This window comes from Monodelphis domestica, chromosome 7 (assembly GCF_027887165.1).
Source record: "Monodelphis domestica isolate mMonDom1 chromosome 7, mMonDom1.pri, whole genome shotgun sequence".
Classification (NCBI taxonomy): domain Eukaryota; kingdom Metazoa; phylum Chordata; class Mammalia; order Didelphimorphia; family Didelphidae; genus Monodelphis; species Monodelphis domestica.
The window spans coordinates 90344422-90369066 of record NC_077233.1 but is presented as its reverse complement, the minus strand read 5'-3'; the positions used below and the strand labels follow the sequence as shown (position 1 = coordinate 90369066).

The 24645-nt window shown below is 49.0% G+C and overlaps 1 protein-coding gene across 1 annotated transcript in view; it reads left to right on the top strand.

The window, feature by feature from the left end:
• The window catches only part of SLC38A3 (solute carrier family 38 member 3), a 36660-nt gene extending 22032 nt beyond the window's left edge, over positions 1 to 14628 (top strand). The window contains exons 4-16 of the mRNA XM_016423701.2: positions 148 to 263; positions 4709 to 4782; positions 4987 to 5079; positions 5504 to 5585; positions 7123 to 7205; positions 7362 to 7420; positions 7716 to 7889; positions 8074 to 8153; positions 9361 to 9461; positions 9734 to 9858; positions 10721 to 10865; positions 11948 to 12051; positions 12293 to 14628. Of these exons, the coding sequence (XP_016279187.2) occupies positions 148 to 263; positions 4709 to 4782; positions 4987 to 5079; positions 5504 to 5585; positions 7123 to 7205; positions 7362 to 7420; positions 7716 to 7889; positions 8074 to 8153; positions 9361 to 9461; positions 9734 to 9858; positions 10721 to 10865; positions 11948 to 12051; positions 12293 to 12397 (1341 nt within the window). The 3' untranslated portion in view covers positions 12398 to 14628. The remainder of the gene's footprint in view (positions 1 to 147; positions 264 to 4708; positions 4783 to 4986; positions 5080 to 5503; positions 5586 to 7122; positions 7206 to 7361; positions 7421 to 7715; positions 7890 to 8073; positions 8154 to 9360; positions 9462 to 9733; positions 9859 to 10720; positions 10866 to 11947; positions 12052 to 12292) is intronic.
• Positions 14629 to 24645: the final 10017 nt, after the last annotated feature.

Genomic DNA, 24645 nt, shown 5'->3' with positions numbered 1-24645 from the left:
TCAGAGGAAGCGACAGCTTAAAGGGGCGATCTCAGGATATCGAGTGGAGCTAGAAATGGAGAATGGACCGTGGGCACAGGCGTCGTCACCCGGGGATTGGGGGCAAAGAACTCCTAATTCCCCCTCTGTCCTCCCCTGTTTCTGCAGTTTGAAGGGAAGACGTCATTCGGGATGTCTGTGTTTAACCTGAGCAATGCCATCATGGGCAGTGGCATCCTGGGGCTGGCGTATGCCATGGCCAACACTGGCATTCTGCTCTTCTTGTGAGTGTCTCACGCCATCCCCCAAATGGCCCCTTCCCTCAGATCTCTCCCCGAGATTCCACGGGCCTGGCCTGACCCGAGTTTCTGGGACCCCTGACTGGAGCAGTGTCTGGGCAGTCTGCCTGAACTAAGGGCAAGGGATGGAGGGGATGCCAGCCAAGGGATGGCAGCAAAGGTGGCCCTGAGACTTCTGACTGAGGCTAGAATCGTCCAAAGTTAACACGAACGACAGCTCCAGCCCTAGCCTCAGCCCCACCCCTAAGGGCAGCTCCAGCCACTGCCCCCTCCCCAGCCCCCCAGCTGGACACACAGACACACACACAGAGCTGCCCTGCTCCTAGGCTGGGAGTCGCAAGGGCGGGGGAACAAGGACACTGTCTCTGTGTCCATGCTGGGCTGTTTATTCCCAGAAAAGGTTTGGGATTTTTTTTTCTTAACCCTCAAATAAAAACAGACTAAAATAGAACCAGAGAAGAGAAAAACATGGGGTGATGGAAAAGCAGGCCACCTCCTGAGGCCCACAGAGTGACCTAACCTGCCTCCCAGGGCCAGGAGCATTGTACCCAGGCATCTGCATGGGCTTTTCTCTGGGACAATGTCCATCCATACAGTCTGTCTCTTGGTATCCCTCTCTGTGTGGATGTATGGATGTGTCCTACCTAGTACATCTTCCTGGGGACTCCACTGATCTGGGTTCAAATCCTGCCTCGTGACTATGTAAGCAAGCAAGTCTTCTCTCTCTGGGCCAGTAAGATAAAGATTTAAAATAGATCAGAGGTTCTTATCTGAAATTTGTGAACTTTTGTTTTTAAAATTTAACCCTTATTTTCTATCCTAGCAACAATTCTAAGACAGAAAGGCAAAAGCTGAGCAAACAAGGTTAAGTGACTTGCCCAAGGTCACACAGCTAAGCAGTGTCTGAGGCCAGATTAGAATCCAGGATCTTTCGTCTTCAGGTCTGGTGCTCTATCCACCCTACCACCTAGCTGCCCCTTGAACTTGTTTAAAAAAAAAACATTTTGACAACTTTTTAAAAATCTATTAATTTATTTTTTGCCAATTACATGTAATAAATTTCCACATAAGTTTTCCAAAGTCATACGATTCAAATTTCTCCCTCCCTCCTTCCTTCACTCATCCCAGAGCTGGCAAGCAATTTGGTCTGGGTTATACATTGACAACTTTTTAATATAGTTGGTTTTCTATGTAAGTCTCAGTATCTTTATTTATGTGTTTAGAAGCACTGTTGTTGAGAAGGAGTCTGTAAGCATCAGCAGGCTTCCAAAGGGGTCCATGAGACAAAGAGTTTATGGACCTCTGGACCATCTCTGTGGTTTCGTCTAGTTTTAATCTTAAAATGCTGTAGATAGGTGACTCAGTGGATTGAGAGCCAGAGGTCTTAGGTTCAAATATGGTCTCAGATATTCCTAACTGTGTGACCCTGGGCAAGTCACTTAACCTCCACTGCCTAGCCCTTACTGCTCTTCTGCCTTGGAACTGAAACACAGTATTGATTCTAAGGTGGAAGATAAGGGTTAAAAAACAAAAAGATTCTATGTGTGTGCACATGTTTGCAAATAGAGATGTGTGCACGTGTGCACCATGCCCCCAACAGAGGACATGTCCTCATGTCAACTTCCTGGGCTTCCTAGCAGGGACAGGCTTCACCCTACCTAGGGATTGCTGGCTGGGTGTCCAGGCAAAGACCCCATGGGGGAGTCTTTCAAGGAGTGGGTATGATATTCTTTGCTCAGAGCCCCTTCCCAGATGGTAAGGGTGAGGGCTCCAGTCCTTGGGTCAGAAGAACTAAAAGGGCTCCAGCATGTAGGCAAAAGTTATCTCCTGGTTCCTTCCTTGTTGCCTGTGTTGCCTTGCTTGCACACCTCCAAATGACCCTGGCTCAGTTCTCTCTAGGTCCCCTGCCTCGGTTTCCCTTCCCCCCTTCCCCGTACAGTAGGGCTAAGCAGACCCATTGGGAGTATGTTCCTCCATCTCTCTAATTCCCAAAAACGAAGGAAAGAAGGAGATAACTAGAGCATTCCTGGGCACCGAGGAGTGGGCATGAACCTCACATCTCCCCAGACTCTCTGATACAAGGGGGAAAGAGGGATAGATGGGATTTAGGGCTTGGACAATCTGTCAAGATTGAGAAGGGAGCCTGACATGCTAAATCCAAATTCTCCAAACCCTTTAGCAGACTAGGATGCTACTGATATCTTCCCAGAATTCCAGCATCCTGGATAGGAAGGGCTCTTGGAAGATGGAGGGCAGAATTTTGGCCAAAAGAATCCTTAGAATTGGAGAATCTAAGAACTAGAAGGAACAGAGACTAGCCGAGGCCAACTCCTGACCAGGACCCTTCAATATCATCTTCAACAAATGGTCATATGGCTTTTGCTTTGACGCCTCCAATAAGGGGATGGTCCATTACCTCCCAAGGCAGTCCACTGTGCTTTTTTTTTTTTTGACCCTTCCCTTCTGTCTTAGTTAGTATCCATTCTAAGACAGAAAAGCAGCAAGGGCTAAGCAAATGGGACCTCCCATCTCCAGACCTGGCTCTATCCACTGAGCCACCTAGCTGCCTGGCCCCCATTGCACTGTTGGAAAGCTCTACCTAGGAGCAGATTCTTTTTTCCATCAAACCTGGATTTGTCTTTTTCCATCTTTTACCCCTTGTTCCAAATTCTGCCCTCTGACCCCAAGAAGAGTAAATTTAATCCTTAACACATATCAGCCCTTCAAAAATTAAAGACAGCTATCATGACCCCATTGGCTAACCAACCCTAGTTCTGGTACTCGAATGCCATATTAGGTGCTTCAGTGGATAAAGCTCTGTTCCTCGAGTCAGAAAGAGCTCGGGGAAAATCTGATCTCAGACACTTAGGAGCTGTGTGACCCTGGTCAAGTCATTTAACTTTTATTTGCCTCAGTTTCCTTAGCTGTAAATTGAAGATAATAATAGCTCCTACTTCCTAGGGTTGCTATGAGGATCACATGCGATAGTATTTGAAAAATGTTTTAGTACAGAGCCTGAGTCATAGTAGGCACTTAATAAATCCTCCTTTCTTTCCTTCCAATCTTTTCAGTACCCCAGTTTGGGTACAGAAAACAGAGCTCAGGACTGTGAGCTTACCTCAGACTGAACACAACTTCTCTGTGAGGTCTAGGAGCCTCAGAACCCCTGAGTGTATGATCTGGGCCAGGTATGAAGACACCAAACACAGAATGTTAGAGCCAGGGAGACCTCAGAAGTCATCCAGGTCAATCTTCTTGATTTCCTGGTAGGGACACTGAGGTTCAAAGAGAGAAAGTGTCTTGGAAAGAGCATTGAATGTAGAGCCTGCATTCTTTAGCTGAGCAACGCTACGCCAACCACCTCCTCTTTTGTAAAGTCTACATTTCTCATCTGCAAAAGAGGAATAACGATACTGAAGTTCTTGCCTCCCAGAATGGTCGGGAGGAATCCATTTTTATAGCCTGAAAAGGGCTATAGAGACACAAATGATGATGATGATGACTTTTGGTCCAGGTGTGGTTTTGTCAATGTGAGGAATTCCCAATGGGGAAATTCCTTTTGCTGATGCAGACCAGCAATCGGTCCATCATTTATGATCTTAGGGAGCTTTCGGGGGCACTGAGAGGTCCTGTGGCTTGCCCCAGGGTCTCATGGAAAGTATATGTCAGAGGCAAGACTGAAACCCTAAACTGGTCCTCTAGCCACTGGGCCCCACTTCTTTTCTGGGACACTCTTGTCATCATCATCCTTGGTCAGACATGGAAGACACCAACGTCATCCGCTGCATCCTGGGCCATCGCCAGTCATCCTGGCTTTTGTCTTCCCATTGGACTTCGATGACTTCTGGAAGAGAGAGTGAAGTGGACGATTTTGTGCCCCTTTGACTCATTTAAATACGAGTCCTGAGAAAGTCAAGGTGTTACCTTGGGATGTCATTGGTCCTCTTTGAAATGAAGGATGAAAAACATTCTCCTCTCCATCACCTAAGGTTACACAGGAAGTTAGAGGCAGAACTGGGCTAAAATGTAGTTCTCCTGATTTCCGGTACTGGAGGTTTTGTTTGTTTTTCTCTTTAGAAACAGCTGGGTGGTGCAGTGAACTTGGACTCAGGAAGACCTGAGTTCAAAGGTAGCCTCAGACACTTACCCGATGGGTAACCCTTGGGCAAGTCACTAAGCTTTTGTCTTTCTCAGTTTCCTCATCTGTAAAACAGGGATAATAATAATAATAATAATAATAATAATAATAATAATAATAATAATAATACTTCCTTTATCCCAGTATTGGTGTGAAAATTAAATGAGAAACGCTTTGCAAACCTGAAAGTGCTATTTAAATACTGGTTCTGATTATGGTTCTGCTTTCCCATCCTGATGGTGCCCGTGCCTGGGCTCATGTCTCTCCCACTAACATCCCTTCTCTGCCCCAGATTCCTCCTCACCTGCGTGGCCCTGCTGTCCAGCTATTCCATCCACTTGCTGCTCAAGTCTTCAGGGATTGTAGGTAAGAGACAGATGTACTTGAGAAAGCAAATCTCTTCTACCTCCAAAAAGCCTTCCTAGATGTACCACCGCCCGGAGGGCTCTGGCCTGAGAGGGGAAGGCCTCGCCTCCAGACTTGAGGTACCGGGCTCTGGTAGAAGGCTGGAGGGCCAGACCTTCTCCTATTCCTGACGCCCTGCCTAAGGCTATCTCCCACATCCCCCAGGTATCCGGGCCTACGAGCAGCTGGGCTTTCGGGCCTTTGGGACCCCAGGGAAGCTGATGGCGGCAATAGCTATCACCCTACAGAACATTGGAGGTGAGGGAATGGGTGCCACCCCTCCGCTTAGCTTCACTCACACACTTTAGGCAAAGTATTTGACCTCCCTGAGTGCTACTTTCCCAAGGAGGGCCCTAAATCCTGGGAATTTGGGCAAGTTGCCTTTGAACCTCAGTTTTACCACCTGTAAAATGGAGGGGTTGGATTGGAGAATCTCTGAAGTCCTGTCTCACTCTGGTCCCGTGGACCCCTCTTGCCTGGCGCCTGTGACCCCAAGAGGCTGGGGCTGGGGCTCCCTTAGGGTTGCCCACAAGCACCCCATTCATCGTGACAAGCCCAATGATGCCCAAGCCGGGGCTCATTACTCCCCCAAACTATGAGCCATGGGGAAAGCAATGGAGAGCATGGGTTGGGGATGGCTGACCCCCTGTCCCCCCAACCGCTCCATCGGCCTCTTTCCTAGCCATGTCCAGTTACCTGTACATCGTGAAGTCAGAAGTGCCCCTGGTCATCCAGACTTTCCTCAACCTCCCTGAGAAAACCTCGTAAGAATCCTCCCTCGCCCTGGGGGTTGGGGGTGCCTAGGGGTCCTGAGAGGGAGCAAGAGGGCTGGGAGGGAGGGGGCTGGGCTGGAGAGGAGACGGGACCTTGTCCTGGGGGGCCGACACCCTGCCTGACCCCAGAAGGGGAGGGGGTGCCGGCTGAGGGAGGCGTTAGGTTCCCATTTCCCTCTAAGGGAAGGAGGAAGGGGTGGGGCTGTGACATCCCGGGCCAGACTGTTTCCAGGCCAGGACCTCCCCTTGGTTTGCTCTGCTCATTTGCTCCTGGTCTCACACCCCTGGGCCCGGGGCCACGCGCCAGGAATTCCCCACTCCTCCCCCTCCCTAAGCCAGTTTAGTCCTGGGGCTAGTTATTAATACTTGGGGCGGTCCCTCTCTGCCCTTTTCCCTCCTCTGCCCTCTCTCCCGTGTGCTTCTCCTCTCCTTCTCCTGTTTCCCACCCCTGTTCTTCTCCGCTGTCCCCCGTACTCCCTGGGCCCCGCTTCGGGAAGGAGTAGCCCGAGGAGCGAGTCTCCCCTAGACCTTCAGCTCTTTTTCTCCTTCCTAGCCTGTCTTCAGTGGGGGAATTCATGTTAAAGGCAGGGAGCCAGATGAGCAGGTCAAGCCAACACTGAGGCCAACAGTGACTCCATTTAGCCTTTTGAGCTCTGCGTACTAACTTTGTGATCTTGTAAGAGCCCTTTCCTCTCCCTGGGCCTCAGTTTCCCCGTAGGAACAATGAGGGATGCTGGAGGGCCAGCTATCTCACGGAGGCTCTTTCTAGCTCTACTGTTCTATGATCCAAGGATCCCAGGGTTCCCAGAGCTCCCGCTTTTGGCCCAGGGATAGACGTCTCCATTCCTTGTTCCGTTTGTTGCAGGGGACTGGGGGGGGGAAGAAGGGGGGTTTGTGGGTGCTGAGCCTAACAGCAACTCCTCCACCCTCCTGGGGAGGAGGAGGGCTACTGCTAGTCCAAGAAAGGGTGAGGTCAGGGAGAAGGTTTAGCTCTTAAGCTCCTGCTATTTTTAACTCAAGGCCTCTGGGGTTAAACCCCCCATAGCCCAGATTACGCCCCATAATGCGGCCCTCCATCCCTGCCAGTCTAAGGCCCTGGTCCTGCCCTCCCAAGGAACCTCCCCCTGGACCACGGAGGGGTCTGTTCCCTTCTAGACCTGGCCCCCGAGGGGCTGAGAGCCTGAGCTCAGAATTGGGGGAACAAATAACTAGACTGGGATCAGACTTCTCCAGGAACGATGTCATTCCCAGGTCACCAGAACATCTCGCTAGCCCTTCCCCCCCAGGGTCCCCAGCTTGGACCTCTCCTCCCCCGTCCTGCAAAGGGGCTCATTCTGGGGTCCGAAGGGGGAGGCTGAATCCAGGCTGAAGGCTGAGGGGGCCGGGGCTCCTGGGATGGGAAACCAAAGACAGGACCAGATCTCCCCCTTCACGCCAGGCATCCCTGAAGTGAGGGGCCGCCCAGCCTCTTGAGAGGCAGCTTTGACACCTTCTGTTCTGTGCCCTCTCCTCCCCCCCCTCCCTCCAGGGATTGGTACATGAACGGGAACTACCTGGTAATCCTGGTCTCAGTCACCATCATCCTTCCCTTGGCTTTGATGAGGCAGCTGGGTAAGAGGAGGCTCCAGGGCTGGGACACAGGGGGACGCGCTGGAGGCAGGGCCGGGTGGGGAAGCGAGTGGTCCTGGTGCCCTAGGGGAGTGCGATGGGGATGGGGTGAGGACGGGGTCAGGCCTTCCCTTCTCACCCTCCCATCTCTGCCCTTAGGATACTTGGGCTACTCCAGTGGCTTTTCTCTCAGCTGCATGGTGTTCTTCCTGATTGCAGTGAGTGAGGCCCCCTGCCCCTAGCCCTGCACCCACCTCTGAGGTGGAAGAACGGCCCCTCTCTTCAGGGATCCCTGGTGTGAGGGGGGCACGTGGTCCTGAGCTGTGGGAACCTCCAACGTCAGGGGAGAAATGGCTGTCCAGTTATTTCGGGGGAAGAGCAAGAAGCTAGATGACGATGGGTGAATTCTGACTGGATGCCCGTGGGCCTCCACAGAGCTCCCTCACTGACCATGAGCACAGGGGGGCTGATGGTGCCTCCACTGGGTACTCAGGAGCATCCTTACTCTCCCAGGTCATCTACAAGAAGTTCCAGATCTCATGCCCACTGCCCACATTCTCTGCCAATGTGACGGGCAATACCAGCCACGTGCAAATCATCATGAAGGATTCCTCGGGTGGGGACCCCCTCATCCAGGCCTCCAACACTGACAGCTGTACCCCCAGCTTCTTTACCCTCAATACTCAGGTGTGCTGGGGTCAGGTGGGGCCAGCTGGGTGGGTGCCAGCCCTCAAGGTGGGGAGGGTTCCTCCCCTCTAAGGATCAGCCCCTTGTATTATGCCCTTGGGTACTGCCCTGGCTGGGGGTCCCTCAGGGCATAGGGGGTAGGTCCTTGCCACCCAGGGCCAACAGCACCTCATATTCTCCACAGACAGCATACACCATCCCTATCATGGCCTTTGCCTTCGTCTGCCACCCAGAGGTGCTGCCCATCTACACAGAACTCAGGGAGTGAGTATGATCAGGGTGAAATGGGAAGACCCTTGGCTTTTAGGTCAGACGCCTAGATTCAAATCCTGGTTCTGTTATTGCCTATGTGACCCTAGGCAAGTCACTGAACCTTAACAGGTTCCAATTTCCTCATCTGTAAAATGACTTCTGAGTTACTAGTTCTAAATTCATGACCCTGTAACACCACCTGAGAAGGAATGGAATTAACCCTGCCCTAAGAATTAAGAGAGTTCAATTTACATCCACACTCTTACAATTAGCTGTAAGACCTTGGGCAAATAATTTCCCCTCCTCTGGGTCTCAGTTTTCTGATTTGTAAAAATTGCCATTCCATGATGCTACTTGAGAAGGCAGTAGGAGATGAAGGAGAAAACCCTGCTCTGAGAATTAGGACAGCTAGATTTGAGTCCAGGTCTTTGCCTAGTTGTGATAAGGGCAAATCTATTTTATATCTTTGGGCCTCAGTTTCCCCATTTACAAATGGGAGGTGGGGTGGGGCAGATGAACTATAAGGACTCCAGCTTAGACCCTTTATGTCCCATATTCTAAGAATCCTTATGGCTCTGATCTATGAAGAAATATTGTATACCAAAAACTGATTTTTGAGTCAGAAAGACGTGAGTTCAGGGCAGCTAAGTGGCACAATGGATAGAGTGCCAGACCTGGAGTCTGGGGGACCTGGATTCAAATTTGGCCTCAGACATTGCCTAGCTGTGTGATCCTGGGCAAATCCTTTAACCTCGGTTGCCTAGCCCTTGCCACTCTTCTGTCTTAGAACTGTCAGAAAGTAAGGGTTTAAAACAAAAAAAGATCTGAGTTCAAAACCTTCCTCCAGTCTTTGCTAGCCATGTGAACAGAGTCAAGTCACTTAGCCTCTCTCAGTTTCCTCCTCCAAACAATGACTTTCCCCATAAAAAGTGATAACGTTGTCCTGAAGTTGTTAAATGAGTCAGCATATGTAAAACATCAATCTGAGAGTGGGACCCATCTATGTTGATTCTAAGGGCCTGCCCACTTCTGATATTTTATGGCTACACGACTTTTGTCTCTTGCTTAATGTTGCTCCTTCCTCGCCACCCCATCCCCAACTCCAGCCTCCAAGAATAGACTTCCTTCCCTGGGCATTGTCTCTCTGGGGAGAGGGGAGAGCGCTCTCTGGTGTGAGATGGGTCCCCTCCAGCTTGACCCAACCCTTGCTTCCCTACAGCCCCACAAAGCAGAAGATGCAACACATATCCAACTTGTCCATTGCTGTCATGTATGTGATGTATTTCATGGCTGCCCTCTTTGGCTACCTCACCTTCTATGGTACGAGAAAAGTAGGCATAGAAGTCGGCTTAGAATGTGGGTCCCCATGGGCTGGGAGAAGAGGAAATCGGGGGTCAGGGGCTATCCTCCCCAAACCTAGGTGAGTCTGGGAGGCGGGGGCTCAGAGGCTGCATCCCCTAGACCTGGGTGGGTTGATGCTGTTTTCTTCCAGACTCAGGTGGAATTGGGAGGTGGGAATCCATGGACCAGGGGATGTGTCCTCTAACTGGGTTGGGCATATGAGACTATGTGTCAGGAGCTATGTCCCACAGATCGGGTGGAGTCGGAGCTCTTGCACACTTACAACAAAGTGGACCCCTTTGATGTCCTGATCCTGTGTGTCCGTGTGGCTGTGCTCACTGCCGTCACCCTCACTGTCCCCATTGTCCTTTTCCCGGTGAGTTGGCCCCAGTCCATCAGGGACAGCTCAGGCTCATAGATCATCAGATCATAGCTTGGAAGATTATAGATCCACAACTAGACAGGACTTTAGAGGTCACCTTGTCCATCCAGCTCATTTTACAGCTGAGGAAACCGAGGCCCAGAGAGGTGGTAACTTGTCCAAGGACACACAGCTAATAAGTAGACTCCAAATCAAGCATTCTTTATGTTCTGCCATGATTTCTGGCCCTTTAATGGAGTTGGGAGGTAAGAGACAGGAAGAGTGAAGAAGCACCCCAGGGCCTCAAGTGAGGAATCACATATGAAGACCACAAAAACTAGCCTGGGAAGCACAGCTCTCCCTAAGGGTTCTGCCCCTTATCCATAAATAAATCATCACCCATATCCATCCATAAGTGAAAAGATCATCCATAAGTAAAAAGAACACAGAACTTGGAATTTTAAAAAATCTGGGTTAAAATCCTGGTCTCCTATTGTGTGATTTAGAACACATGCTTGAGCCTCAGTTTCCCCATCTGTAAATGGGAATAAAAACACTTGAACCACCTTGTTTCGTGGAATTGCTATGAGAAAAGTGTTTTGTTGACATTAAAAAGTCAGAGGAAAGCTGTGTTTCCTTCTTTACTTCATCCCCCATGAGCCCTGCTAATCTGTAAAATGGGGATAATACTTGAGTGACCTTTCTCAGGGGACAGTAACATCTATGAGGGAAGCCCTGGGTCAATCTCACTTCACTAGAGAATTGTGTACGCTGAGGGAGTGGAGTTATATCTCCTCTCGTCGGGAGAGCTCGTCTCTGGGACTAGGGCTTATGGTTGGCTCACTCTCACCCATCTCCCTCTCTACCCCGCCCCCAGGTCCGGAGAGCCATCCAGCAGATGCTGTTCCAGGACAAAGAGTTCAGCTGGCTCAGGCACACTCTCATTGCTGTCATCCTGTTGACCTGTATCAACCTGTTAGTCATCTTTGCCCCCAACATCCTGGGCATCTTTGGAATCATTGGTGAGAATCCTAGCCTGGGCAAGCCAGCTGGTGTCTGGAAGAGCAAGAGGGAGAAAGGTCTAGCTCTTACGGAATCTCATCACCTTTTGGCACACATTTTCTCCATCTAAGGGGCAGCTTATTTAATGGGTGCTGCTCCTCTTAGGAGCCATTAGCACCTATTAGCTAAATGGTACAGTGGAAAGTGGCCTGGAGCTAGGAAGTCTTATCTTTGTCGGTTCAAATCTGGCCTCACTAGCTGTGTGACCCTGGGTGAGTCGCTTAATCTTGTTTGCCTCAGTTTCCTCAACTGTAAAATGAGCCAGAGCAGGGAACGATAAAGCACTCCAGTACCTTTGCCAAGAAAACCTCAAATGGGGTCATGAAGACTTGGACATAACTGAAAAATGACCAAACAACAAAACAACAGCACCTATCAACAGTGTCTCTTTGGAAAAGCAACTCATTGTTTTTCTGTTTACTCCATTCGTTCCCAAGGCTAATTGGTAGCTTTTTAAAAAAACCTTCTTTGAGGTTCTAAGAGACCCAAATAGGGCAGACTGAGTCTTTTTTTATTTTTAAACCCTTACCTTCCATCTTGGAGTCAATACTGTATATTGGTTCCAAGGCAGAAAGTGGTAAGGGATAGGCAATGGGGGTTAAGTGACTAACTCAGGGTCACGCAGCTGGGAAGTGTCTGAGGTCATATTTGAACCCAGGACCTCCCGTCTCTGGGCCTGACTCTCAATCCACTGAGCCACCCAGCTGCCCCCCAGATTGATTCTTAAAAAAGGAAAAAAGCGGAAACATTCAGCTAAAACATCAGCACCATCAAAATTAGAGTGATTTGTGGAGACTGGATTTGGGGTCAGAGAGCCTAGGTCAGACGAGCCTAGGTCTCTGCCTCTGTTTCCATGTCTGTGTGACCTTAGGCAAGTCACTTGCCCTCTTGGTAGCTAGGTATCCCCATCTTTAAAACTGAGGAGTTTTTTACTAAATGATTATTTCTGGCTCTGGATCCCATTAGCCTTCTAACATAGGCTAGAAGATAGTTCCAGCTCCTTCTGCTATTCCCTCTTCCCACCCCATCTCTCTTCTTCTAGGTGCCACCTCCGCACCCTGCCTGATCTTCATCTTTCCAGCAATCTTCTACATCCGAATTGTGCCCAAGGACAAGGAGCCACTGAAGTCCACCCCCAAAATATTGGTACACCACCCCCAGCTCCCATGGCAGGAGTCTCCAGGGATAGCATGGTCCTGAATGGAGTGGGGAAGGAAAGGAGAGGCATCTCCCCACGGGAGTACCTGGGCACCCCCTGCCTCTCTCCACTAGACCTGCAGGCAGAGACCCAAGCCTGTGTAGACAGTGGCCAGGGGCCCCAGCTCAGAGGGGGCAGGGACTCCCCACCCCTTCCTGGACCGTGACCCCTCCCTTTTTCTGCTTACAGGCCATATGCTTTGCAGGATTAGGTGTTCTCTTCATGACCATGAGCCTGAGTTTTATCATCATTGACTGGATCTCTGGGAATGGCAAGAGCGGTGGCAACCACTAGGACCCAGCCCGGCCTGGGGTCACCCATCGCCCACCCACGTGTGCCATTGCCTGCTAGGACTGCTAAGCTGCCCGGGCCCGAGGCTGGTGGGGGGGGGAGGAAGGGAGGACATTTTTCACTCAATGTGTGTTTTGTCTTTAATTTTATTATCCCTTTGGAGGATCTTTTTTAAAAGGGGTGGGGACCCTGCAGGGGGTAGCACTGGAGCAGCTGGTACATTGGGTTCTCTCCCTACGGGGCGTGGAGGCCACGGAGGCCGGGCATTGGGCATCCTTCATCTTCCCTCCTGGGGTCTGGGGAGGACTGATGCCTCTTGGGATATCCTCCGATTGTCTCCACCGCTGACTGCTCCCCCGGAGAGGTGGGGCTCAGCAGGGGACAACCCCATGCTCTAAGAGAGGACCGAGGACCTTTTCGGTAAGATTGGGCCAAATGCTCCTCATGCTCCTGAGGCCCTGGATCCCCATGCCTCCTCTCTTGTCTGCTGGCCAAAGGTATCTTTATCCCTTTGGCCCCCCTGCCACCGGGTCCCCCTATCCATGGAGGGTCTAGAAACCAATTTGCAGGGGAAGGGAGGGAGATGGCCCCTATTCAGAGACTTTTTCCTGGCCCCAGATGCCTCTCCTCCCTGGGGCCAAGGAGAAGCCTATTTGTAAAGACCATGAAATTCAGCCCTTGGTAGAGAGAACTAGGAAAAGGCCAGTGGCCTCCGGCCAACCCCCTGTCCAGCCAGTTGGGAAGGAAAATGGGTGTCCATCACCTCTGGGAAGAGGCTGACTCAGAGCTCACCTGAGCCCTCTTGGGACTCCCCCGTGGCGCCACTGCTAGGGGAATTACGTGTGGGATGGGAGAGATTTACTACTCTCAGCCAGAAAAGGGAGAATCTAGGGATGGGGAGACCTGGGGGAGAGGGGCTCCCTTTAAGCAGCCAAAGGCTGGCCCGTCTCTAAGGCCTTGACCTTCCCCTATCCAAGAGGGCTACACCTGTGCTCCTCGGGGAGCCCCAACAGCTCTCTCCGAAGGTCAGCTGACAGTGGGACCCAGAGGTCTCTGCAAGGGCTTCCTCTGGCTCCTGCGTCCCCCTCTCGTGCATTCTGTTCCTTCCACCCTACCAGTGGGGCTCTCCCTTGGCAGCGTGGGATCTGAGAGGCAGGAGTCCCCCAGCTGTTTCAGGAAAGCTGTGGCTCCAGCCAGTCTCAACCCAGGCTGGGTAAACGGGGACCAAGGCCGGCTTTGCAGGCTCAGGCTCCCCTACGACTGGCTCTTCTGGGTCTGGGGGGTGCAGGCAGACCCCCGAAACCAGTCACCCGTAGCCCCGTCTTGCCAACTTCCTGCTTCTGCCTGGTTGGCACCTTCTGCCTGGGAGTTAGTGGAGGGGAGCTGATGGCCAATCCGGGAGGAGGGGGACAGCTAAGGCGGAAGGCTTTGGGCCACAGATGGGACACGGACTTTTTGAGAAATGCCACCTACGAGCATCCTTCGTCTGTGGTCTGGGAGCTCCCTGGGCTGCCTGGTATCCAAGGACTGCACACCCAAGAGCCCAGCCCCAGCCGGCAGGGCAAGAGATGAGCAGAGAGCAAAGACGCCTCTCCATACCGGGCGGGTCCTAGTGCCGGGGCGCAGCCACCCCAGCAGGGGCTGTGGAGTCAGGAAAATGGCAGGAGGAGCGCATTCTCCCCTGACACCCTGGCTCGTCCACCCTGGAAGGAGAACCCCGGCTGCTCCTAAGCAGGGAGCTGGGAAGATGAGAGAGCCGCTGGTGCCAAGCCCTTCCAAGGCATCGGAAGCAGCAGGAGACAGGAATAGCCTTCAGGGTGGGAGCTGGCAGCCTTTGGCCGGAAGCCCCCTCCCCCCTCCCCAGTCCCTGAGGGAGGGGAGTGAGGAGTGGGCTGAGGCAACGTGAGGTGCATTTCCCTGAGCTCAGGACTAGCCTTCTGAGCCAAGTGCCGGCTCCTGAGAAAGTGGGGCCGCGCAGAGGCCTCCCCACAGGCGGTGGGAAATGCCGGCGGGGAGTGGGCAGGAGCTCCCACACCCCCACACCCCCAGGCCCCCGGAAGGCCCGAGGCTCAGCCATCTTGGCTCCCGCGGAGCGGCCGGGGGAGGGACCAGCCCTCTCACAGGTTGCATTTCCAGTCCTCTGTCCAAGTGAGCTCCAAGCTTGGAAACTCCGACCTCCAGCCCCCACCGACACACCGCAGACCTTCAGAACAATAAAAGTCAGTGAAAACTGAGGCGGAGTGAGCTTCTCTGTGGGCCCTGCGCGGACGGCTCTCAGGAGGGGACGGGCCTGGCCGGAGGGCTCGTCCTTCGAAGGGGCCAGAGGCCCAACCCCGCGAGCAGCGTGGCCGGAGAGCGGCCACAGTCTGTGGAGTTGGGCCTCGGGGCCAGGGGTCTCTCGCATGCTACCAAACACCGAGCCTCTGCGGGGAATCTCTGGGCCCCCCGGACTCCCCAGCGCCCAGCCTCCCTGCCCGCCTGGCCCCGGGCCACCCTCTCCCGGGGCAGACAGCCCCAGGAGCTGGCACCAGGCTCTCATTAGAGCCCAGGCCTGGGCGCCACAAAGGGACCTTGGGGCACCTGTCAGTTAGTTAAGGGGCCAGAGGAAAAGGCAACAGGAAAAATCCAGTTTAAGCCCTGTGGGGTGGCTGCCAGCTGGGGAAATCCCAAAAGAAAGGCCTTCTCAGGGCCCAGAGGATGGCTTTGCCCCAAGGAAGTTCTGGCAGAGCGGCCACAGGACCATCTTTGTGGGAGGGCCTTCCTGGGAGGCCAAGGCTGGCAGGCCTTTTTCTTAGCTCTGACACTCAGGTAAACCATCCCTTGACAGGTCACTCCCACCCCTCTTAGGCCTCAGGTGAAAGGGAGTTTAGGGCAAAGACAGCGTGGTACTGTAGGCTGAAGAAAGCCTGGGTTCAAATGTCCCTGTGATGCTGTGTGACCTGAGCGAGTCACAACCTCTCTGGACCTCCTTCTCTCAGGTTTCAGATGAAATCGGTTCCCTTGGAGAACTTTTAAACTCCATGTAAATATCCTCTTAGAAAGGGGGAGGAGTCTGCGAGTGGCACTCTCTGCCCCAGTGGCCCACCTGGGGAGAGTGTCAGGGATGGAATAGGAAAGGTTTCACCCCAGGCCAGAGGAGTTTCAAGGCTAGCCCTGGCATGGCAGAGTATCTTGACTCTTATCGCCTCATGAGCTCCAGGTGGAAATAGGTCTGGGACCTCTGGAGGCCAGCAAGTCTGGTCTTGTGCAAGTCGCCTTTGCCACAAAGATCTCTGGGCATCCTTGGACGAGTCTCCTTCCTTTTCTGAGTCTCCGTCCTCCACTGGGAAACCTGGGGTGATGGGGAGGGAGGGCAACCAAGACAGCAAGGGTTCTGGAGGTGGCCCCTTCCTGAAGGGCCTAGAGGAAAGGCTTGGGAAGGCAGCAAGATGGGCACAAAACCCCTGAGGGGACCCGGGCTAATTGGTGCAGCAGAAACACTCATTAGACTCACGCGTCTCTGACGTGGGTCAAACGTGTGCAAACGTCTGTCTCTATTGTCTATCAGGCAGTGCAAACATCCACCCCACCAGGAGCCAGTTGTAATCTGGTGTCCCAGGCTTACAAGACCCCCACTCTGCTTGTGTGCCACCCTGGGAGCCGCTGCCGCAGGAGTGTCCAGTCAGTCCCTTGGCACCGCCCTCAAGCAGTGCCTGGGGATGCTGGAGTCTCCAGTGCAGGAACAGGGCCATGGCTGGTCTGGCCGCCATCTAAGATGGAAGATTGAGGGCTGGGGGCATTAGGGGTGGGGGAGGCTGTTCTTATAATTCCAGCAATGGGTGTTGGCTGCTTACACTCTGGCTCTAATTGGTGGTCAGTGACCCAATTTGTTTGCCAATTACTTTGATGGACACCTCACGACATAAACAAATGAGGAGGCTGTTTACCAGATTTTCCCATTGGCAGACTGTCCAATCCGGGAGCTCGTATGTTGTTTATCAATCTATATCGTACCTCTGCTTATCTTCATATTGGAAAACAATTAGACCAGTACTTGGCCCCAAAATGGTGGTCTGATGCAGAATGAAGTCAATCCTTTGGAGGCAATAAGCTTAAGGAAGGGGGAGGCCTAACCTGTGTCTTCGAGCGTGTGAAAAGCCAGCACACAGAAGAAGGATGGCATTGGCTCTGTTTGGGCCCAGACAGGAACTAGGGACAAAGGATCAAAGTGACAGAGTGGTAGATTTAGGTTTTAGACATGATATAAACAAGGGAAAACTTCCTACCAATGAGAATGCCCTTGAGAGCCCTGCAGTAGAGGAACTGACACAAATATATAGAATAATGGGTCATTCCCTGAGAAATGAGTGATCCAAGAAGACACAAACAAACCAGCCAGTAGTCCATAATGAAGGGAATGCTGGACTTGGCATCAGGAAGATCTGGGTTCAAATCTTCCAACGTGTAGTTGCATTGTGACCTTGGGCAAGCCGCTAAAGCCCTCTGAGGCTTAGTTTCCTCAATTATAAAATGAGAGTCAGACTAAAGAGCTTCCAATGTTCCTTCTAGTTTTAAATCCATGATCCTATGAACGATTTTCAAAGGAAGCATTTGTTACAGGGATAGCTGGATGGTTCAGTGGATTGAGAGTCAGACCCAGAGACAGGAGGTCCTGAGTACAAATGTGGCCTCAGACACATTTTAGCTGTGTGACCCTGGGCAAGTCACTTAACCCCCATTACCTAACCCTTAGCATTCTTCTGCCTTGGAACCAATACATAGTACTGATTCTAAGACAGAAGGTAAGGGTTTTTAAAAAAAAGAGTCATTACAGCTCTCAATGGCTCTACAAAGCAATGCTACAAATCATTAATGAGAGAAATACAATTTTCAAAAAGCTTGAGCCATCCGTTCATACTCATCAACTGAACAAAAGACTGAAATGGTCAATATTCTTGGGAAAGATGCCCATAGATATTCTTTTCATAGAGCTGTGACAACTCAAAGCTATTTTGGCAGTCATGAAATCATTCCTACCTTTTGAATAATGATTGTATTATCAGGCGTAGACCTCAGGGAGTTCAGAGACCAAAAGGCAGACAACATGAATGCACATACATACGTATTTCCATATCCATGCATGTACATATACATATTTATGTATATTGTTGTTCAGTCTTGTTTGAGCCTTCATGATCCCATTTGGAATTTTCCTGGCAAAGATACTGGAGTAGTTTGCCATTTCCTTCTCCAGCTCATTTTACACATGAGGAAACTGAGGCAAACAGGGTTAAGTGGCTTGCTCAAGGTCACACAGCTAGTAAGTGTCTGATGCCAAATTTGAACTCAGGTTTTCCTGACTTCAGACCCAGCACTCTATTCACTGTGCCACCCTGCTGCCCTATTTATGTGTAGTTATAGACATCTATTCTTAGATGTGCTATATCCGTATCAAACAATGTTGTGAAAGAATTTGGGGGGTGGTGAAAAGACAGAAATGGAGTAGATGCCTATTGACTGGAGAATGACTGGAAAAATTATGTTATAAGAACATAATGGAATATTCTTGATTCAAAAATGAATAGACGAGACTCAAAGAAGCTTGGGAAGACCCACCTGCCCACATGAACTGATACAGAGTGGAATAAGAAGAACCAAGAGATGAATATACAAGAACTATAACCATATGAATGAAAACAAGAGAGAAAAGCAGCGGAGCTCAGATTGGCTGGCATGCATAGTCTTGGTCCTTCAGAACAGATGATGAAACATTCTTTCTTTCAGTAGAGAGCTGGGAGAATCCAGATGCAGAATGTTGAGCACGCTTGGTGCCATGGTTGCTCTTGGGTTTATTCCTTTCACTTAATTGCCTTTCTTTGCTCTTAGGAAGGTTTTAATGCAGGTCGCCATATTGGGAAAAACTCTGGCTTTGGTTTAGTTTTCTTTAAGGTAGAAAGGACTGGCTCAAGGGTAATGGGTTCTCTACTAGCAGAGGTCTTCAAGCAGAGGCCAGGTGATTCCTTGTCAGTGTTGCAGAGAGAATTCCTGATCTTGTATAGAGAGTTGTACTAGGTGACTTCTCAGCTCCCTTCCAATATTCGATGGTCTGTGCCCAAAGGATCCTTTCATCTCAGATATTCTGTGACCCAAGCATTGAATAGCCATGGCAGAAGCCATTGTTTTGGGGAAGCAGCTATTTTATAAGTTATGTATTATTGTAGGAAACATATACATTTAAATGTTACATATACATATGTGAAATAACATTTTAATATAACATTATATAGAAATTATTCTATAGTATACATCATTAAAATTATTGTATATTATGTAAACCATCTTTTAATATTATGTGAATGTATAAATTATATTTATATATTATATGAATTCTATTTCATATATCATGTAAATATATTACACATTATAATATAGTATTGTTGTTTATAGAAATATTATTGAAATCTATTATATTTTAGGATAAATATATGATTATATGCCATGTTATTGATACAAATACATAAAATTATACATATTATATATTATTATATCAATTGCCCCTGATTTAGAGAGAGGGAAATAGGCTACGCCTAACAAACAGCCAACAGTGAACTCTTTTTTTGTTTTTTTTTAAACCCTTAGCTTCTGTCTTAGAGTCAATACTGTATATTGGTTCCAAGGCAGAAGAGCAGTAAGGGTTAGGCAAGGAGGGTTAAGTGACTTGCCCAGGGTCACACAGCTAGGAAGTATCTGAGGTCAGATTTGAACCTAGGACCTCCCATCTATAGGCCTGACTCTGAATCCACTGAACCACCCAGCTGTCCCCCAACAGTGAACTCTTGATTAAGATAGGGGCCAAATAAGGCTTTTCTCCTGCTCAAAAGCCAGGTTTTGCTTCGAATATCCTTTTCTTCAGACAGTACCTCTAAAGTCTGAAAGTATACATTCTTTAAAGGAGACCCAATTTGTATACAGATCAGCATATATGCGATAATCTGAGGAAGGAGCAAAGAGGGGGCAAATAAAACCTCATTGATCTTGGCCTCACTGCAGAATTGGACACTACTAACCATTCCTTTTCCTGAGACACACTGCTCTTTCCTTGTTTTCCTCTCTTACTACTCCTTGATGTCTTTCACTGGGTCTCATCCCCTAACTGAGTGACCCTCAAGGTTCTATCCTGAGTTCTCTTTTTTTCTTTTCCCATGTCAGTGATGGTGAACCTTTTAGAAACCTTAGAGACCAAGTACCCAAAATGCCATATGTGAGTCACTCCCCTTATCTCAAACAAGGGAAGGAGGAAGTGCTCTCATTGGACTACTTGGCAGAGGGATGGGTGATATGAGAAATATCCTCAGGTACGCATGGAGAAGGGGAAGGGAGCAGCCCCCTCTGGCACATTCTGGCACACGTGCCATAAGTTCACCAACATGGCTCTATGCCCTCTCTCTTGGTGAATCGATCAGCTTCTGTGTTCTATTTCGGAGTCATCAGCAGATGACTCTCAGATTCACCTCTTCAACTGAATCCAATAAACAATTAAGTGCCTCATTTTGAAGTCCTCAAGGAGCTTACATTGTATAAGGGGGACACAACATGTACAGAAACACATAAGTAATAATATGCACAGAGAGATATACAATAATTTCATAACCCCAGTACTACACACCAACTGCCTGTTGAACATCATCAATTGGACATCCCATAGGCATTCCAGCTCAACATATACAAAACAGAACTCATTCTCTTCTCTGGCAGAGTGGATAGAGAATTGACCTAAAATCCAAGGAGACCTGAATTCAAGTCCTACCTTTGACAAATACTGGTTATGTGACCTTAGGCAAGTCAGAGTTTGAGGCAACTTGATCACTATAAAGTATATATAGAGCATACTAACCTCCTTTGATAAGAGTTTCTTCATCTGGGAGTTCTCTATTCCAGTGATGTCAAACTCAAATAAAAAGAATTTCTGCTGACCTCATATTGCCTTAGAAAACCACAAATTGCCATTATCTATGTTGTATTATCTTTTAATTTTTTATTAAACATTTATCAGTGTAAGACTAAAAATGAATGAGTACTCCAAGAATTTAAATGCATAGGATTTAATAACAACAAAGTGAGAGTGCTCAGAGTGAGCAGAGCAAAGAGCTAGAGACCCACATCTGCAGTGCTCTAGCTAAAGCAAAAGTCCAAAAGCCCTGCAGCATGAGTTTTAGCAAAATTTATTTAAAAATCCATGCAAGGGCACAACACAGGGACCCAAGACAAGGGGGACCCCGGGAAGATAAAGAATGCTGGGAAATGAAGTCCCCCGGCCACAATGTTTTCTTAGAACACACACCAGTTATATTTTCATCTGGTTTGGGCAGTTTGAGGAGTTTTGCCTGAGACTGGTATCCCACTGGCCTTTGACACCTCTATACCATCAGACTTCCAAGACAGTTTAACCTCTCATTCCTATGACCTGGTCATCCTTCTTTCCATTCCCCAGCTAGTTGAACCAGCCAGAGCCTGTAATCTGTTGTTGAGTGACCAGCCCCGGCTTGGACCTTAGAATGGGTAAGTGGCACCCTCTGGTGTTCAATGTGATGCCCCCCTTTTTTTTAATCCTGCCATAACCTAGAGAAGTTACTGTCCTCTGAGCCGCACCCAAGAATGCCCAGCTATGCTCAGGCCAAGACAGAGGAGGAATAAGCCTAGGCCCTTCCCAGGGAAGACAAAGAAACCAACCCAGATCCTGTTTTTCTGGAGTTCCTAGGATTCCAGGATTTGTAAGATCATGAAATGGAAAGCATTGTGCAAAGGGTCCAGGACTTGGTGTCAGAGCATCTGGTCCTTCCAGCTTATCTGTATGACCTTGGGAAAGATGTTCACATCTATAAAATGAGGGGGTTGGATTTACAGCCCTAAATCTATGATCCTATGGCCATCTCATCAAAGCTCTTTCTTTTACAAATGAGGAAACTGAGGCCTAAAGGAATATGGTGGTTTTTTCCAAAGTTACAAAGCCAGGATCAAATTCAGGTCTTCTCATGCCTAATTCGGGGTCCTTGCTGCTCTGCCAGCTATTTTTATGGGGGATATTTCTCACTTAAGCTCTGATTTTTTGGGGGGTTACAATCTAGAAAGACCAGAGCCTCCCCTCAGGAAGGTGACAATCTTTGGCGGGACACTGTAGAGCAAATAGGGAGAAAGAGGTGACACTCACAAGTATAAAAAGTGTATCAACAACACACAAGTTGATAATGCTGAGCCGAGGGTCAGGGCCATGGTCAGTGTCACAGAGACTCAGAGAAGGGGGCTGTCATCCAGTTCAGTTCCATTTACTTAATTACATAACCCAGGTGTTGCAAGCTCTGTGATGGAGAGGATGAAGGAGAGGGAGGAAGCCAGGGAGGGTACAAAGTTACAAAGTCTAGATAAGATAGAGAGCCTGTCCTCAGAAGGCTCAGGTGACTCAAAACCCCAGTTATTAATGATCAACTGAGAAAAACTAAACAGTTCTCAGCAATGCAAGGACCCAAGACAATCTCAAGGGTCTCCCGATGAAGAAGGCTGTCCATCGCTGTAGAAGGCACTGTCCAAGGCGAGATAGAGAGGGAAGCACAGCAGTTTTCACTTTTATTTCCTTTCTGAGTCTTTTCTTGAATGTCTTCTCTGACAGAGGGAATATGAAAATATCTTTTGCATGGCACAATTGATCTAACCACTATTGGATCATTTATCGTCTCAAGAGGGGACAGAATTAGAATCACAAAAAGTCACAGAAAATAATTGTTGAAAGTTGTTTCTATGTGTAATTGGGAAAAAAATAAAAGAAATAGACCTATTTAAAAAATCAGTGATCAATGAACCACAGAGGACTACGTGAGATCCAAAGAAAGAAAATTCTTATCTCCAAGAAGAGACAATCATAGAAGACTTCCTGAAAGTGGTGGCATTTGAGTTGAACCTTGAAAGAGGACTATCTGTAGGTGGAAACAGGAGAGATGAGGGGGAAGGGTTGGGTCCACAGTTTCAGGGACACAGGGAGGTCATAAGAATTCTTGAGGTACAAAAAGGACAAAAGATATTTACTTACGTTTCTGTAGGGCTAGAAGGTTTTCACACATGGGTGCAGTACTTGGCCTGGAGTCAGGAAGACCTGAATTCAAATCCAACCTCACACATTTCCTAGCTGTGTGATCTTGGGCAAGTCACTTAACCCTGTTTGCCTCAGTTTACCCATCTGTAAAATCAGCTGGAGGGGGCAAGTTGGTGGCTCAGCGGATTGAAAATCAGGCCTAAAGACAGGAGGACCTAGGTTCAAATCAGACTTTGGACACTTCCTAGCTATGTGACTGACCATGGATATGTCACTTAATCCTCATTGCCTAGCCCTTACCACTCTTCTGCCTTAGAAACAATACTTAGTATGATTCCAAGACTGAAGGGAAGGGTTTTAAAAAATCATCTGGAGAAGGAAACAAAATCACTCCAGTTTCTTTGCCTAGAAAACCCTAAAAGGGGTCTGAAAATTCAGACACAGACTGAAAACCACTAAACAAGCACGGTTTTCAGAGTGCTTTCTTCGTAATAACCTTACACTAGATAGGGAATTCAAGGCTCATTTTCACTGTTTTACAGAGAGGTAGCTTTGTAGTGGATTGAGCTCAAAGCCTGGAGTCAGGGAGATGGGTTCAAATCCCACCTCTGATATGTATGGGCTTGGTGATTAGGAGCCAACCATTTCCCTGAACCTCCAGTAATTTTAAAACTTAGCTACTAATGTTGAGACAATTTGATGAACAGGTTGGGAAACTGAGACTCAGAAACATTCAGTGACCAACCTTTGGTCACTCAGAAACTGCTAGAGCAGGTATTTGAACCCTGCCTGAATCTTGTGCTCTGCCAGTGACACCAGGCTGGGAAACCTGCAGGGTAATTTTGAACCAGAAGAAAGGGGCTGAGGAGGACAAGGGCACAGGCGGATATAATAGGGAGAGCTTGTAGGGGATGGTCAGAATCTGGCCAGGAAAGCCAAGGCTGGTTGCAGGCAGTCTGCACAGAGCCATAACTTGCTGACACTTCACCTTGTATAAAATCAATGCAGGGAAGGTGAGGTTGCCCCAAGGACAGTCAGTCCCACCTTCTGGTGCAGTTATATAGGAGAAGGATGCCCATTCCCCAGAATCCTCAGCGGTGGTGAGATGAAGCCAGAGAACAGCAGTCACGATGGAAGAGAGGATGTACAACTGCCCCAGCCTGGGCTGAAGTGCCTGGTTATGGCTCAGGCACAGGTTTGATAGGGGGCAGAAAGAAGAAAGGGACAGGTAGGGCCAGCCTCGAATTCCTAGCCAAGCCTCTGGTGGTAAGGTGGCACAATGGATAGAGTGCTGGACCTGGAGACAGGAAGACCTGACTTCAAATTTAGCCCCAGACACTTCCTAGCTATGTGGCCCTGGACAAGGCACTTAAACCCTTTTTGCATCAGTTTTCTCATCTGTAAAGTGAACTGGAGAAGGAAATGGCAAACCACTCCAGTGTCTTTGCCAAGAAAACCTCAAAGGGGGTCACAGAGAGTTGGAAATAAACAACAATAATACATGAATATTATTTGACTTGTGAGTTTCAAAGCTATCCTCTTTGTCTCCCACTGAACTTCCTTCTATTCTGTTCTAAGCACTCATGTTCTTTTTTTGTTAACACTATCAGTCTTTCAGACTCCCACCCCCATATACACACACAAAAAGCTCTCCTTTATAAGAAGCAAGCACAGTCAAGCAATACAAATCCACACATCGATCACATCTGGAAGGCTTTTCCTAAGTAGAATTCATTTCCCAAATCGTCCTTCTTTCCTAAGGTTCTTTCTTTCTTTCTTTCTTTCTCTTTCTTTTTTCTTTCTTTCTCTTTCTTTCTCTCTCTCTCTCTCTTTCTTTCTTTTTTTTTCTTCCTTCCTTCCTTTCTTTCCTTCCTTTTGTCCTTCCTTCCTTTCTTCATTCCTTCCTTCCTCCTTCCTTTCCTTCCTTCCTCCCTTCCTTCCTTCCTTCCTTTCTGTCTTAGTATCAATTACAAGACAGACAAGTGGTAAGGGCTAGGCAATCAAAGTTAAGTGACTTACCCAGGGTCATACAACTAGAAAATGCCTGAGGTCAGATTTGAACTTAAGTTCTCCTGACTCCAGGCCTGGCACTCTACCCACCTAGCTGCCCCCAGGGTATTACTTTCAATTGGTAGCAATGAAAATAAACATGACCTGTACCTCTGTGGTCTTCAGTATTTTGGTTAAG